The sequence below is a fragment of the Pithys albifrons genome, chromosome 28 (assembly GCF_047495875.1).
Source record: "Pithys albifrons albifrons isolate INPA30051 chromosome 28, PitAlb_v1, whole genome shotgun sequence".
In the NCBI taxonomy this organism is placed as follows: domain Eukaryota; kingdom Metazoa; phylum Chordata; class Aves; order Passeriformes; family Thamnophilidae; genus Pithys; species Pithys albifrons.
In genome coordinates, this window is record NC_092485.1 from 1383690 (window position 1) to 1399163 (window position 15474).

General features: G+C 47.5%; 1 protein-coding gene across 1 annotated transcript in view; it reads right to left on the reverse strand.

The window, feature by feature from the left end:
• Window positions 1-15474, reverse strand: part of LZTR1 (leucine zipper like post translational regulator 1) — a 38446-nt gene that overhangs the window by 5705 nt on the left and 17267 nt on the right. The window contains exons 10-16 of the mRNA XM_071578770.1: window positions 9736-9846; window positions 8426-8518; window positions 7426-7521; window positions 6228-6411; window positions 3809-3978; window positions 1700-1856; window positions 107-233 (exon numbers count right to left, since the gene is read on the reverse strand). Coding sequence (XP_071434871.1) covers window positions 107-233; window positions 1700-1856; window positions 3809-3978; window positions 6228-6411; window positions 7426-7521; window positions 8426-8518; window positions 9736-9846 — 938 coding nt within the window. The remainder of the gene's footprint in view (window positions 1-106; window positions 234-1699; window positions 1857-3808; window positions 3979-6227; window positions 6412-7425; window positions 7522-8425; window positions 8519-9735; window positions 9847-15474) is intronic.

Here is a 15474-nt window from a genome sequence, read left to right on the forward strand (position 1 = left end):
CACTTCCTGCAGGTTGAAGTCTCCTAAAACAAGCCAGCTGAGTCCAAACTGCCCAGCACTGCCCTGTACTCACACAGGGCTTGGTGCAGCTCCAGAACAGGCTCACCTGGAACGGGCTGCCAGGATGGCCTTGTGGGCTGGCCGGGGGTGCCCATCCAAGAGCAGGATGATGTCACAGAACTCAGTCCCAGCTCCTTCCAGGTAAGCCTTCATGTCCTGGATCAAAGATGTTCCTGAAATTGGATGTGAGGAAATAAAGATATGATGGTTCCAAGCGACCAGGAACTAACAGATGGCCAAGCTCCTGCCCATCTTTCCCTTGGGACTCTTGGGGTGGGTTTGAGGCAAACCCTTCTTCCTAATCTTGGAGGAAAATGAGCTTCATCTTTCCCCACCACAACCCATTCCCTACAGCCCATCCTAAACCAAACCTGTCAGCTCTGCTTTCTGCTGCTGCCAGCAAACACCAGCCATGGCTGCACTGAGAGGTGCTCTCTATAGATAAGAAATCTGATTTTGTCCCTCCCTTTTCATTATTTCCAACCACAAGGAATATAAATTTTTGTATCTTAATGAAAAATCTTTCTCAAATCAGCAATAAAGGCCTCTTTTATCCAATATTTTAATCAACCTTTGAAAATACACAATAACTGAGAAACAGCATATTTGAGTCTGGCCCAAACTCACTCATGTTTTCAAAGTTCATCTTTCAATTTTTGATGTTGGGATTTCTCACACCACTCCAGCTCTGATACAGGAACTGGCTGTGCCACCTTCCCCACTGGTGCCCCTCTCCTGCCCAGGACAAATGCCAACCAAAGCCCTTCTACCCAACCTTCCAGGACTGGCTTCCTCCTCTTTCTCTCCAGATCCCAATTATTTTAGTGCAGTATTCCAAACCAACACTGCCAGTGCCTCTGAACTTTGTGACCCCAGAAAATTTCATTATTACATTCCTTGTTTTGTGTGTCAGGATGTTAAAGTGTTGAGTAAGAACCAGTCCCAGATCAGTCCTTGATGAATTCCAGGAGAGAATTGTAAATCAAATCTTTGTCTTCTCCCTATCTCTTGTTCCTTTAACACACACACAGACACACGCACAGACACACACACAGAGACACAGAGACACACACACACACAGACACACAGACACACACACACAGACACACACACACAGACACACAGACACACACACACAGACACACACACACACACAGACACACACACAGACACACACACACAGACACACACACACACACACAGAGACACACACACAAACACACACACAAACACACACACACAAACACTATTTTCCTCCTCCCTCCTGCTCCTCCTTGGTGAACATCTACGAGCAGGCCAGTTCCCTGCTCAGCTTTGTTACCCTCCAGCCACTTACACTGACTGTTCAGTGCCTTTTTTTGGATCATTCTTTACACTCTTCTGCCCCTCCTCTCATCTCTCTGAACAGGTTCAGGATGGTTTATTGCAAGAACACAACTGTGTTTCCCATGGCCTCTCCTGTACTTTGATGGGACACAGTTCTGATTGAAATTCATTGAAAAAATGCCCTGTCTCAGTCAGGGAAAGACCCTGAGCACAGTTATCCCAGCTGGGAACTGGTGGGCTGCTTCCCAGGCTAACCAAACCATCAGGAATGCCAAACCAACCCAAGTAATTATTCCACCAAGCAGGGAGTTACCGATGTCGAGCGGCTGGTCGGAGTGTGTCCGCACAGGAGGCTGCTGCTTTCTCCTCACAATCTCCACGATGAGGGATGAAGAGAGATGCTCAAACTCCTTCATCATTATGACTTGGTTAAAATGGGATTCCTTCACCACAAAGTTCAGGCAATGTTCCTTAAAAACACACCAAAATTCACTAAAAATGTTATGGTTTACTGTCAGGAGTCATCTTATATTCTTATCCTTCCTCAGTGACCATTTAGGCTCCTACTTGAACACCAAGTTCAGGACAATTCCAAGCATCCAGAAAAACTTTACTGGAAATACTATCAAGGAAGAGCTTAGTTGTGCCCCATCCCTCTGCAGCTTTCTAAAACAGGAACCTCAGGAGACACCAAAAACCTCATGGAACTAATGAAAATTGGTTGCTATCACATAATAATTCTTAACATAATTAGATACCAGAAGTTAATTAGATGGGTGAAGAGATCTTAACTCTCCATTAAGGGACCAAAGAGCTTGCAGGATTCCTTGTGTGGGTTTTGCCTCAACCTTTTGCATAAAGGCAGGGAAAAGTCCAAGAGCTCCTGTGTGACAAACTCCTTATAAAAATCAGTGTGGTGGAAAGGTGACAAATGAACCAGACCTAATTCTGAACAGTTAGAGACAAAAAAGGGCACTTCATTTTCCAGAGTGAACCAAGGTTTGCCCTCAGGATGCTTTAATAAACAATAAATGCAATCTATACCAGCTCACCATAAAGTGGGTACAAATTCACCCACAGAGTAATTACTACTGCCTGTTTTCTGCCAGGTTATTTCCCCTGGGATCCAAATGGATCTGTCAGGATGAGCAGATGTCTGCAGAGGATCCATCCAGGAGGACTAACAGACACCTGAGCAGACAGAATACCAGCTCAGGGTGATCCTGCCCAACTGGAACTGTGTGGAGGAGCCCCTGACACCCCACAGGGCATGTGGCTGACCTGAAATTATTCTTAGCAATGCTTGAGCTTCTGGGCAGCTGATGGCACCGTGGTCCTGTGCACCAAAGGCTGTGCCAGCATTTACATACTTGCTGCTGACTGTGCTGCTGCCCTCCTGGAGGGTTTTCCTCTCCCAAATTCAGGGCAGACAGAGTGCCTGAGGAAGTGCTGGTGCATACTGGTTTCTCCAGCCTCACTGTGCTGCCAGTGATACAGTCACTGGTGTGCACAGGCTGAACATCATCAGACAGGCACTAAATGGTCCTGCTTTGGCCCTTGGATGGGTCAGGGGCTGCCCAAACAGACACTGAATGGTCCTGCTCTGGCCCTGCCCAAACAGGCACTGAATGGTCCTGCTCTGGCCCTTGGGTGGGTCAGGGGCTGCCCAAACAGGCACTGAATGGTCCTGCTCTGGCCCTGCACTGGGGCAAGGGCTGTCCAGACACTGAATGGTCCTGCTCTGGCCCTGGATGGAGCAGGGGCTGCCCAAACAGGCACTGTGTGGCCCTGCTCTGGCCCTGGATGGGGCAGGGGCTGCCCAAACAGGCACTGAATGGTTCTGCTCTGGCCCTGGATGGGGCAGGGGCTGCCCAAACAGGCACTGAATGGTTCTGCTCTGGCCCTGGATGGGGCAGGGGCTGCCCAAACGGGCACTGAATGGTCCTGCTCTGGCCCTACACTGGGGCAGGGGTTGTCCAGACACTGAATGGTCCTGCTCTGGCCCTAGATGGGGCAGGGGCTGCCCAAACAGGCACTGAATGGTCCTGCTCTGGCCCTGTACTGTTTTTCCATCAGCCCAGGTGAGAGAACCTGCCTGCAGTCTCTGTGTATGTAACACAGCAGGACCAGGAAATGCACTGGTTCCATCTTGCTGCAGTGAGAGTGAACTGATGAAGAGCCAAAGTCACTCTGCCCTTGACATCCTACAGAGCAGATATGGAAAAATATTGAGCACTGAGTGAAAAAAACCTACATAATATCACGATCCACTGCAGGACAGCCCACACTAAATATACTCAAGCAATGGTAATTATAGAAAGGATGAGTTTGCAAAAGCTGATAGTTCTGGCAAAAGATTAATTACATCAATTTTATTTTTAAAAATTCCTGATCAGTTCCTTTGTATGCAGAATGTGATTACCTTTAGCTGATCCAGCTGAAGCTTGTTAGCATTCTCACACACAATGAGCACGTTCTGCAGATCTACAGAAGCTTCGATGTACTGAAGGCAGAGCTGTTCCAGTCGAGAGAGCTTGAAGTTTAAGGCCAGTTTGTACACATCCATAATGAGTAACACATCCTGCACATGACCTGCAATTGCAGGAGAGAAAACTGATGGAGAGCTCACAGAACAAAAAGAGGAACCCTTCTAAAAGTATTTATTTTTACATTAACCTCAGCAATGTGAATGGTAGAATGGTCAGTGACTGGAGTATTTTTATAGAGATTTCACTCCTGGTTAGATAAAATCTGAAAAAAGGAATTTCAATATTGAAGCATGTAACAGCCACCCTGAAGGAATTTTGGACAAAGACTTTGTGACAATCAGTTTTTTAAAACCCTCTAAAGAAGGTGAAGCCTCTAAAAGCCCTGACAAGCTCCAGAGTTTGCTGCCCAACTTCCCACAGTGCCCAGCTGCCAACAGCCCTGCCAGAGTCCTTGGGGTTTACACAGTTATCAGCAACCAGCTCCCTGATGCTGACAGGCCCTTATGAAGGCACTCTGTGCTTTCACTCTGTGCTTTGTGTGCACAGATCTGTGGCTGGTTTAGAGCAGAGGGGCTGTGGGGACCCTCCTAGGCCACTGCAATGGGGCTACTGCAACACCAGTTCAAGGAATAATCCCCCACAGCCTTTGCTTCCCTCACAGGAGATCTTTGCCCATCTGCTGTAACTACTTTTTAATAGAGAAAAGCCCTCTTGCATGTCACGTGCCTTCCCTGTGCCTAATTGGAAAATCCCATTTGATAAGCATGCCCAATTCCATTAGCTCAGCCTCTGGATGGCTCCCCAAGGTGCTGCTCCCTGAACTGAGAGGAGCAACCAGGAATACAAATGGGCAGGGCAAGGCCACTGGAGGGTCCCAGAAGAAAGGGAAGTGCCAGCAAGAATCTGTGATGGGCTGGGGGAAGGGGAGCAGGCTGCCTGGGAAGCCTTTAACAATGGAAGAGCTCAGGGGGACAAGCCTTCCCTTGGCCTGAGTCTGTCCCGAGGTGAGGGAGCTGAGGGTGAGCAAACAGCTGGGAGAGAGACCTGGCAACCAAAGGAGCAGGTTCCCTCATCACCATTCACTGGGATCATTCTCAGACAGGTCTCCTTGAAGGAAAAACCTTGGCACAACTGCACACAAATCATTCTTTTTCTGAGAATCACCTTTACAGAAATGAAAGATCCTGGAGAGAAGCTGAAGCAAAGCTCAGTGCCAGGACAGCTGAACCTCACTGTGCCCTGTGGCTGCAGCTGCCCCAGCCCCAGCAGCTGGAGGTTCCTCAGTGTATCCAGTCATATCCACCCCACAGCCTTCATCACTCACAGAGCCAGGAGCTGCATGCCCTGTGTGGGAGCTGAGAGATTTCTGGCTATTACTTCACAGCCCACAAGTGTTTTTAACTCCAAGAACTTCAATTAATGCAGCAAATGGATTTTTCCTTCCTTGAGGCAATCCTTTGGATGGGCATTTTGAAGAGGTGGTAAATACTGGCTTGCTCTGCCTTTCTGTGTGGGCTCAGTTTGCAAAGGATCAAAAGAATAGCAGAAAAAGGAAATAAGCCAAGCCAGGATACATGGTCTTCCAGGCAGAATACTGTGATGTTCAAAATATCACAATATTTTTGTTTGTTTGCCCTTTTTTACACCTTTTGGAATGATCAAGAACCTCTTTTTCCTTAATACTTAAAAAGAATTAGGAAAAAAACAAACCATGGTTAGTATTCTCTGATAGAAATTTGATATTTTTCAATCTCAGGTCAGTAATCACAGAATGGATTGGGTTGGAAGAGACCTCCCAGATCATCAAGTCCAACCCTTGGGCCAACTCCAGTCCCTTTACCAGATCATGGCACTCAGTGCCACGGCCAAGCTCAGCTGAAAAACCTCCAGGGATGGGGAATCCACCCCCTCTCTGGGCAGCCCATTCCAATGCCTGAGCACTCTCTCTGCAAGGAATTTCCTTCTGCTCTCCAACTTCAATTTCCCCTGGCAGAGCTTGAGCCCATTGTGCCCCCTTGTCCTATTGCTGAGTGCCTGGGAGAAGAGACCAACCCCCACCTGGCCAGAACTTCCCTTCAGGCAGTTCCAGACAGTGCTGAGGTCACCTCTGAGCCTCCTCTTCTCCAGGCTAAACATCCCCAGCTCCCTCAGCCTCTCCCCACAGCACTTGTGCTCCAGTCCCTTCTCCAGCCTCTTTGCTCTTCTCTGGCCCCGCTCCAGCCCCTCAATCTCTTTCCTCAGCTGAGGGGGGACATGCTCAGAATGGCACTGCCCACCTGCAAATGCTCCATCCTGCTGTTTCAACCAAAGTCTGCCCCTTGGTGCCAGTGTTGCTCTGCCCTGCTGCCCTACCTTTGCGGGGGTACTTTATTTTGTCTGTGTACAGGAACTGCATGAGCACCTCGAAGGGCTGGGCCTCGGCCTCTCGGATGGGCACCTCCAGCAGCGGCTGCAGGCGGCACAGCTTGACATTCCCACCAATCCCATCCTTCTGGCATGGCGTGGCTCCCTCGTCTTCCATGTCTTGCTTTGATTTCTGGTGAAACAGAAAAGCCACTCAGACATGGCACAGGGCTGTGCCAGCTCACACACACTGCCACCAAACCACAGGACCCTTCTCTGGACTCCATGTTCCTCAAGGCCCGGGGTCTCTTTATCTTCAGGATTATCTTCAAAGACAACAAGGAATCCACATGTCTTACTGTTCCATACCCTGTGACACACATGGATCAGAACATAAATGAGCTCCTGGATACAGCCCAAAGGCAGGACCGCAGCAAGGAATAAACTGCACTGAGCTCACATTTCTGCCCACAGCAGGAACAGCATCGCTCCGTGGAGAAGGGAGAGGTGGGAGCAGATCCTGCCTTGCAAAATCAGAGCTCTAAGTGCTGCACACAAGTATTTTAAACCACTCTGTTACTCCAAGTTGCACTTTGACAGCCTTTTCCTACAGCTTTCCTGGTGGCAAAACAATTAACCGAGGGGCAGTGAGGAATCCACATGTCTTACTGCTGGTTGTGTGCTACCACCTCCTGAAGAGCTGGAAGTAGTTACAATAAATAGACAAATGATCAGGGGCACCAGACATTCAGCTCTGGAAAAAGTCAGGAAATAGGAAGGTTAAAGGGAACAGAAGCAGAACAGAGGCAGCTCAAACCCCTGGCACTGCCTTCCCTCCCTCTAATCTGTCTGATCTTGTGGGCCACCCCCACGACATGCAGCTCTCACCTCCCCAGAGGGAAGGGTACACACACCTCCCTGGGATATTGCACAAGATTAGACCTCAGACAGCTACAAGAGCTTCCAAGAACCACACTGCCAAATCCAGATAACTGGATTAACTCTGGCTCCTCCATGTTACACTCCTGACACACATCCAGTAGCCTCTGTTAATACTAACAGATCCTCTTTATTTTACTTGCTCAAGAGCACCTTACCATCAGATGCTGCTCAGCCCTACAGCTGGCTCAGCAGGTACTACTTTTTCCCTGACACACTTATTCCCAAAGCTGGTCAGAACAAGCCTTTCCTTGCCACAAACACTCACCTGTTTCAGCCTCTCCCTGGCCTGCATGATTTTCTTTTTCAGCCACTTGCAGCGAGCGGTGACGATCGCAGTGTGCCCTCGGACTCGCTCCTCCTTCTGCCAAAGGCACAAAACACTTCAAACTTTTATCCCCAAATCACATGGTGGTGGCACAAGTTGTAGAAACCTGGGCTGAACGCCAGGTTGCAATGCATTTAAAGCTAGAACCAAAGGCAGCCTTGCATCTGCTCTGCACACAGAGATGAAGCTCAACACTTATTTCCCCAAAGGCAAATGGCAAACACCACTTGGGAAGGGCCTGTGTCACATTCACTGAGTGGAAGATGCTGTGTAGGTTCAGCATCACAGATATTGTTTCTTATTCTTGCATCTGATCTTTGGTTTAATTTTCCCTTTTCAAAATAACACCAGGGTTTTTGCTACTGTTCTTCACAATCCCCTGTTGTTGAGGATCTGTTCCTTGAGATCTGCAAAGCTTTTCCTCACTTTCTTTTTTTTTGCAAAAGGAATGCAGGTACATTCAAATTTCTCTTATTTTTCCTCAGGAAACCTGTTCTTTGTAAAAAAATTTAACTGTTTTCATTACTAGAGAATCACTTCTCTGTGCTACCTTTCCCATTCTATTTTGCTTCATGGCTCTTGAAATGATAATGGGTCTGCAAACCACTGACCTGCTCTTCCCAGGAGGCAACTGGGACCTGGGAGTACAGAGGTCTTTGCTGTGTTTTCATATTGCAACTCTACATAACATGTTCTGCTAAATTCAGGTTAAGTCACTGACCCACAGATCCTCTCAGTTTAAAAATTTCCTCTTCTTTGTAGCTCTGAAAATTTATCTGGATTAGTGCAACTTGTTAAACCAGACAGACAGTTCACCAGAGATGCTGCTCTTAAACCTTCCCAGGATTTCTGGCACAATCATTGCACAATTTGCTTTTTCCCAGCAAACACCACACACAGTAACACCCCCACTGGCACCTTTCCAATAAATTCTACTCACCTCTCCCAAAACAAACTCCAAGTCACTGAACTGTCTGTTTTCCCACAGCCTTCCATAGTCTTCATGGAGAGTGCATTTAGGGTAACAAGAGAACTAAAGAAATAAAACCCCACAGAAGACAGAATTACTATCAATGGTTGTAGAAACTTCCAATCTCAAATCACCCTGGAGAAGAGGAGCCTGAGGTCAGAGCTCACTGGGGTCTGGAGCTCCTCATGAGGGGCAGCACCAATTTCTGCTCTGTGTGACCCAGGGAACAGCTGGAGCTGTGCCAGGGGAGGGTTAGGCTGGATATCAGGAAAAGGTTCTTCCCCCAGAGGGTGGTGGGCACTGAACAGGCTCCCCAGGGCTGTCAGAGCTCAAAGAACATTTGTACAATGCTCTCAGGGACAGGGTGGGATTATTGGGGTGTCTGTGCAGGGTCAGGAGTGGGACTCAATGACCACTGTGGGTCCATTCCAGCTCAGGATATTCCATGATTCTATGATTCCATAACCAAAGTGCTGAGGTTACATCACTGGATTTCCTTATTAACTCTACCTCAGTGTAGAATGTAACAAGCAAACCAAACACACACAAGGGTGAGGGCAAGGACAGATAACACAGGATAACTTGGAAGAATCCTGTCTCATCACAACTTCCAGACATGAGGATTTGGAGACTGGGAGTCTCTCCTGCTCTCAGGACTTGTCAAAGGGTCCCATGCAATAAAAATAAACTTGAGTGTAGGTGGGATTTGACTTGATGTGAGTAGCTTGAATTTAAAATTTTCTATTCCCAGGTTCCTGGGGGTGCCACATGGAGATAAACCCTCAATAAAAAACGTCCTGCCCCACAGCCCTGACCAGGACAGCACATGGAGATAAAACCTCAATAAAAAAACGTCCTGCCCCACAGCCCTGACCAGGACAGCATATGGAGATAAAACCTTAATAAAAAAACGTCCTGCCCCACAGCCCTGACCAGGACAGCACATGGAGAGGAACAGGCAATTTTCAGTGAAACAACCTGGCAAATCCATCTGCTACACTTCCAGTGATTTGTCAAAGTAAGTTGTCATGATCTCTGAAGGACTTTAGAAGGCACTGGAGGGCTTGGCCTTACCAAAATGTCTCTCCAGACAACATTTCTCAAAAGATTTTAAAGTCACACAATGACCTTTGGCAGCTGAATGTGAAATGCAGAGGCTGCCCCACAGCAAGGACATGGAACAAAAGCTCACAGTGAGCCAAACCAGACACTCCACAGCCAGAGGCAGAAGGATTCACATGGAACTGCTGGGGATGTGAGTATGTTTATCAGCCAGTTACCTGGAATCTGTACATCTCTCCACTTCTGATGTTGTTGTCCACTGTGCCACCAAAGATGTACATGGCATCTGAGATCACTGCTGCTGCGTGGAAGAGTCTGCCACTGGGTAACTGGGGAGAGAAAACAGGGAATGAACAGTGAGAAAAGGGCAAAATAGGTGAGGGAATAAATCACACCCTGTGATCCTGCCAGGATCTGCTCTGAACAGATCAACAGTGAGAAGGGAAAGGGACCCAGAAGAATCCTTGAGTCCAACTCTTAAGGGAATGGCCCTTATGGGGATCAAATCTGGGTGTTATCAGGACCATGTTCTCACCAAACTGATGTAGTCTGAGCTCACACACCCTGACATGGACATTTATAATATTTCAGGATTGTTTCCTGGCGTGTCCAGAACACACTTTCCAGTCACATTTAAGAACACCCATTCCCTGCACCTTCTAATCAGAATGGTACCTACATTGGGCTCTGTGTGTCACAACAGGTACAAAATATATCACAAAATTAAACCCAATGTCAACTTTCACATAAAAAAATAAAACACACTTCTAGAAAAAAGCAGATTCTGCAAATGTGATTCTTGTGCAAGCTCAGATCTTATTCCAAATATTACCAGGAATCTGAAAGGTGAATGATCATCCACCTCAGCAGGACTGAACTCCAGGCCTGTGAGTGCCCGCCTCCCCCACAGCTTGAGGGGCTGGACCATCTGGCTCAGACCCCCCAGCAAAGCCCAACTCCGAACAGGAGCCCAGGACTGGAGCTGTTGGCAGAGCTGGCACCTCACAGCCACCATCCTGCCTCCATCCTGCCAGCTCCACAGAAAGCAAAGCCCCCACATTGCAGCTATTTATAGGGCTGAGGGCTGGCACCATCCCTGCAAACTCCCCACTCTGGAGCTGCAGCATCGGGCAGTTTTTGACATGGGAAGAGTCAGTGCAAGCTGAAGGTGCCGTGACCCTCCTGCAGAGGACAGACCTCAGCACTGCTACCCATTTCTTGTGAGGTTACACAGAGAATCACAGAATGGATTGGGTTGGAAAAGACCTCCCAGACCATCAAGTCCAACCCTTGGTCCAACTCCAGTCCCTTTACCAGATCATGGCACTCAGTGCCACGGCCAAGCTCAGCTGAAAAACCTCCAGGGATGGGGAATCCACCCCCTCTCTGGGCAGCCCATTCCAATCCCTGAGCACTCTCTCTGCAAAGAATTTCTTTCTCATCTCCAACTTCAATTTCCCCTGGCAGAGCTTGAGCCCATCGTGCCCCCTTGTCCTATTGCTGAGTGCCTGGGAGAAGAGACCAACCCCCACCTGGCCAGAACTTCCCTTCAGGCAGTTCCAGACAGTGCTGAGGTCACCTCTGAGCCTCCTCTTCTCCAGGCTGAACACCCCCAGCTGCCTCAGCCTCTCCCCACAGCACTTGTGCTCCAGTCCCTTCTCCAGCCTCGTTGCTCTTCTCAGTTGAGTTGGAAGAGACCTCTGAGATCATCAAGTCCAACCCCACTGGGATCACTCTGGCACTCCGTGCCCTGGGCTGGTGATCACAGTGGGGTTGGATCAAGACCTGGTGGCTTCTCTGTCCCTGGAGGTGTTTAAGAGGACACTCAGTGCCACCTCCAGTCCCTTCTCCAGCCTTGTTGCTCTTCTCTAGACCTGCTCCAGCCCCTCAGTATCAAAGAGGTTTGTGATCACATCAGCACATCTCACTGAGAGCTCACAGAAAGGCTGCAAGTGCTGAGAGAAACTTCTTTTTTCCCCCCCTAGTTTCATCAGGCTTGTTTTGTCTTCCAGGCAGTAAACCCGATTAAATCTCTGCCTACAAAACAATAAGCCCTCTGGTGTAAGAAATCTTTGCTTCTTGTACGTATTTATAGACACCACTCAAGTAAACTTAGACATGAAACAAGATTATGTTTATCTGGAGAGGCAGATTTTCCAGGAAATCGTGCTGACTGGCAGTTCCCATTCCCACCAGCTCACCCCTCTCACCACAGCATCACACAACGGCCTCATTTAGCCTGTTACTCACCACACTTTCCATGACTTGTTCTTCTCCTCAAACTACAGCTTTTAAGGAGACAATCCCCCAGCCAGCAACCAGGACCTGGCTGTGCTTCTCAGATGTACAAACCACAGATTTGCTCACCTTAAAAAGCACTTTTGCCCGTGCCAGTTAAACAAACCATCTGGATTCCTCTGGATAAACAAGATGCCTTCTGTCCCCAGCATGTTTTATGGATATTTTATCAAAGAAACTTCAGTCAGTGCTGATAAATACTGTGATGGGGAGATTATGGAATAACATTGATCTGTTGGTACATTCCTGCCTGGCCCCTGTTTGATTGCTCTCTGAAAGAGGATGAGATTACTGTCAAATATCATCTATTTTCTATGGGCTCTGCTCGTTCTCAGCAGTGATCTCATTAACTAAATAAAATGTACTGATTGAAATAATCAACCATATTACACAGGGTGAAAATACATCTGTCACCTTTACCAAAACATGAATTTTTCTTGCCCACAACTATTCCCACACAGGCAGGAATCAGCTGTATTGCAACATCCTTCTCACAACCAACTGCCACCAAAACCAAACAAAACAGAATTATTCTGTCAGAGCTCAATTGCAGCTCCCCTGCTTTAGACTTATTCAGGTCATTTTCCATGTCTCTTTCTTTTTTTTTTAATAAATAATATTTTAGCTTTGGTTTTAATTAAAATAATTCTCAAGATTCTCTAGTATTCAGGTTTTTAAAAGCTGCCTTTGTATTTAACAACCACCTTTTTTCAATAGGAAAGCCTTAGAGCTTTGCAACAACTGGTGCCTGAAAACAAACACGAAGCACCTGAATATTTAACCAAGTAAGAGCATAATTGCCAGTCACATCATGTTCAACTCCAGCCATCTCTGTGGAACATTGTGACAATGATTTTACATGAAAAATGAAAATGTAATGAAAGGAACCAGAGCTCTGCACTTACTAATAACTCAAGCAATCAAACAACTCCACATTCTGAATATACAGGCCACATTTTTAAAGGGAGAAATGCAAAATATGGAAGGGCAGCTCAGAACAAGAAAGGCCACATCCAGTTTATCCAAACATTGTGCAGCTGAGGCTCTCAGGGTGTTTGTTTTGCTGAATCAGAACAGCAGAATTCAGGCCAGCACAAACCTCCACATGGAGATGACAACCCTGCAAGTGGTGACATTCTGATGCCACCCACGGGGACAACAACTCTCAGCTCTCCCAGGATCAAGGGTTTGGTCAGAGGAAAACTCTGTCCCAGTGCAAACCAGGGAAGTTGGGCCTTCAAGAAAACACTCAGGGGAAAAAAAGGGTTAATAGAGCTCAGGAGCACGAACAGCTGGAGAAGAATAAACAGCTGAAGAGACGTGCTGGTCCCCATGATCCTCATCCACCAACTCCAGACTCCCACAACCTGCCCTGTCTTGAGTATTTTACTGGGAGACCTCCCAGGCTGCCAAATCCAGCTGCTGAATGCACTCAAACCAGGTAGAGTTTATAAGGAACAGCTGAAAAAAACCATCTGTGGCCCAGGATGGTCGTAAAGGACAAGAGGAAACAGCCTCAAGTTGCAGCAGGGGAGGTTTAGGTTGGACATGGGGAAACATTTTCTCACAAAGAAGGTTGTAAGTATTGGAAGAGGCTGCACAGGGAGTGACAATCCCTGAGAGTGTTCAAAAGGTGGGTGGATGTGGCACTTGGGGACTTGGGTTGGTGGTGAATATGGCAGTGCTGGGTGGGTGGTTGGTTTTGATGATCTTCAAAGTCTTTTCCAACCATAAGGACTCTGTAATTCCAAGATTTTAATTTCCAGATGGTCGTGTGTGCATCCAAAAGGATTTGTCCTTCTCATTCCCAGTGCACACAGGAAAGCTAAAAATCACACACTAAGAGGCACTGCCATCTGAATGCATTTGTCAGCTCCAGATCTGTGCTTACCACTCCATCAACATGATCTCCTTACTTTATTAGCAGTGGCTGACAAGAGGAATTCTGGTTCCATCCTGACACCTCTGATGATGGGGGCTGGCACCCCTCTCTGAGCATCACCACCCTGTTCCATCTGCTGGAGTGGTTTCTCTATTTAGGGTTAATGAGATTTGCATCTGAGGCTCTTCCCAAGCTGGAATCTTTGCTTTCAAAAGCAGATCTCATCAGTCACCTTTGCTTCCCTTCCAGGACCCCCTTCCACACTGCCAGCACCACTCCAGCCATCATTTTCAAAACACAACTATTTCACAAGTCTTTTTTCCTCATTTCTTGTGCTCAGCCTCACCCTGTACCCCAGCACAAATGGAATTTATCCTGTGCTGCTCATTAGGGTTCTGATTTGATTCCCAAAGCTGGGCTTTAGTGTTGCCTCTCCCTATGCCAGAGCACCCAGCAATCATTCAAATTGCCTTAATTACAGCCCTGAGCATCAACTCTGGGGCTCAGCACATACACTTTAAAATAAACTCTGTTAAGCCTGTGCAAACCCCTACAGAAACTCACTGATTTAAATTTTGACCTCACCAGGAACACTTTCAGCTTCATTTAAAGTCCTTAATAAATTAAGTTGAAGGATGTGAAAATAAAATTACATAGTTAAAAAAGTAAAATGAATCATTTCCACTCAGGGGTCAATACCAGCCCTCTCTGCAATTTAGAACTTGCATGTGCAGAGTCAAGGCTTAAATAGTTCTTGGATTGCAGCTGAAGCTGAAATAGCTGAAGATAAATTTCAAGGGGAAAAAGGAGCAGAGAAGAAAATGCACATACGAGGCTGGAATTTCTCTCTCCTGGAACAAATTTAATTTCCATTTCTGAAGTCTTCTTCACTTCCAAGTGTTTATTTATCTCTGTGTCTGCTGTCAGAGGTAAATAACTTGTTTAACTGTTGTTATGCTGAAATCTAAAGCAAATACACCCTGAGATTCTTTTCAACCCTGTTCTCCCAAGGGTAGGGAGGAGCTTCCCCTGGGGCAGACACTGCTGGACAGGACTCCTGGTTACAAGATGCAAAAACAACAGTGTGTGCAAGTATAGATGGGAAGCATGGGAGACCTGGACCTCCAGAAGACTGTCCCTGTGTCCAGAGACAATCACAGAATCAATCATAGAATCACAGAATGGATTGGGTTGGAAAAGACCTCCGAGATCAGCAAGTCCAACCCTTGATCCAACCCCACTGGGATCACCAGCCCAGGGCACTGAGTGCCCTGGGCTGGTGATCACAGTGGGGTTGGATCAAGACATGGTGGATTCTCACTCAGTGCCACATTCACAGAATCACAGAATGGATTGGATTGGAAGACCTCCCAGATCATCAAGTCCAACCCTTGGGCCAACTCCAGTCCCTTTACCAGATCATGGCACTCAGTGCCACGGCCAAGCTCACTTGAAAAACCTCCAGGGATGGGGAATCCACCCCCTCTCTGGGCAGCCCATTCCAATGCCTGAGCACTCTCTCTGCAAAGAAGTTTTTTCTGATCTCCAACTTCAATTTCCCCTGGCAGAGCTTGAGCCCATCGTGCCCCCTTGTCCTATTGCTGAGTGCCTGGGAGAAGAGACCAACCCCCACCTGGCCAGAACTTCCCTTCAGGGAGTTCCAGACAGTGCTGAGGTCACCTCTGAGCCTCCTCTTCTCCAGGCTGAACAACCCAATCAGTCCAGAGAAAGCTCTGTGGTCATGTTTGGAGCCCATCACTGTGACTGAGCCATTTAA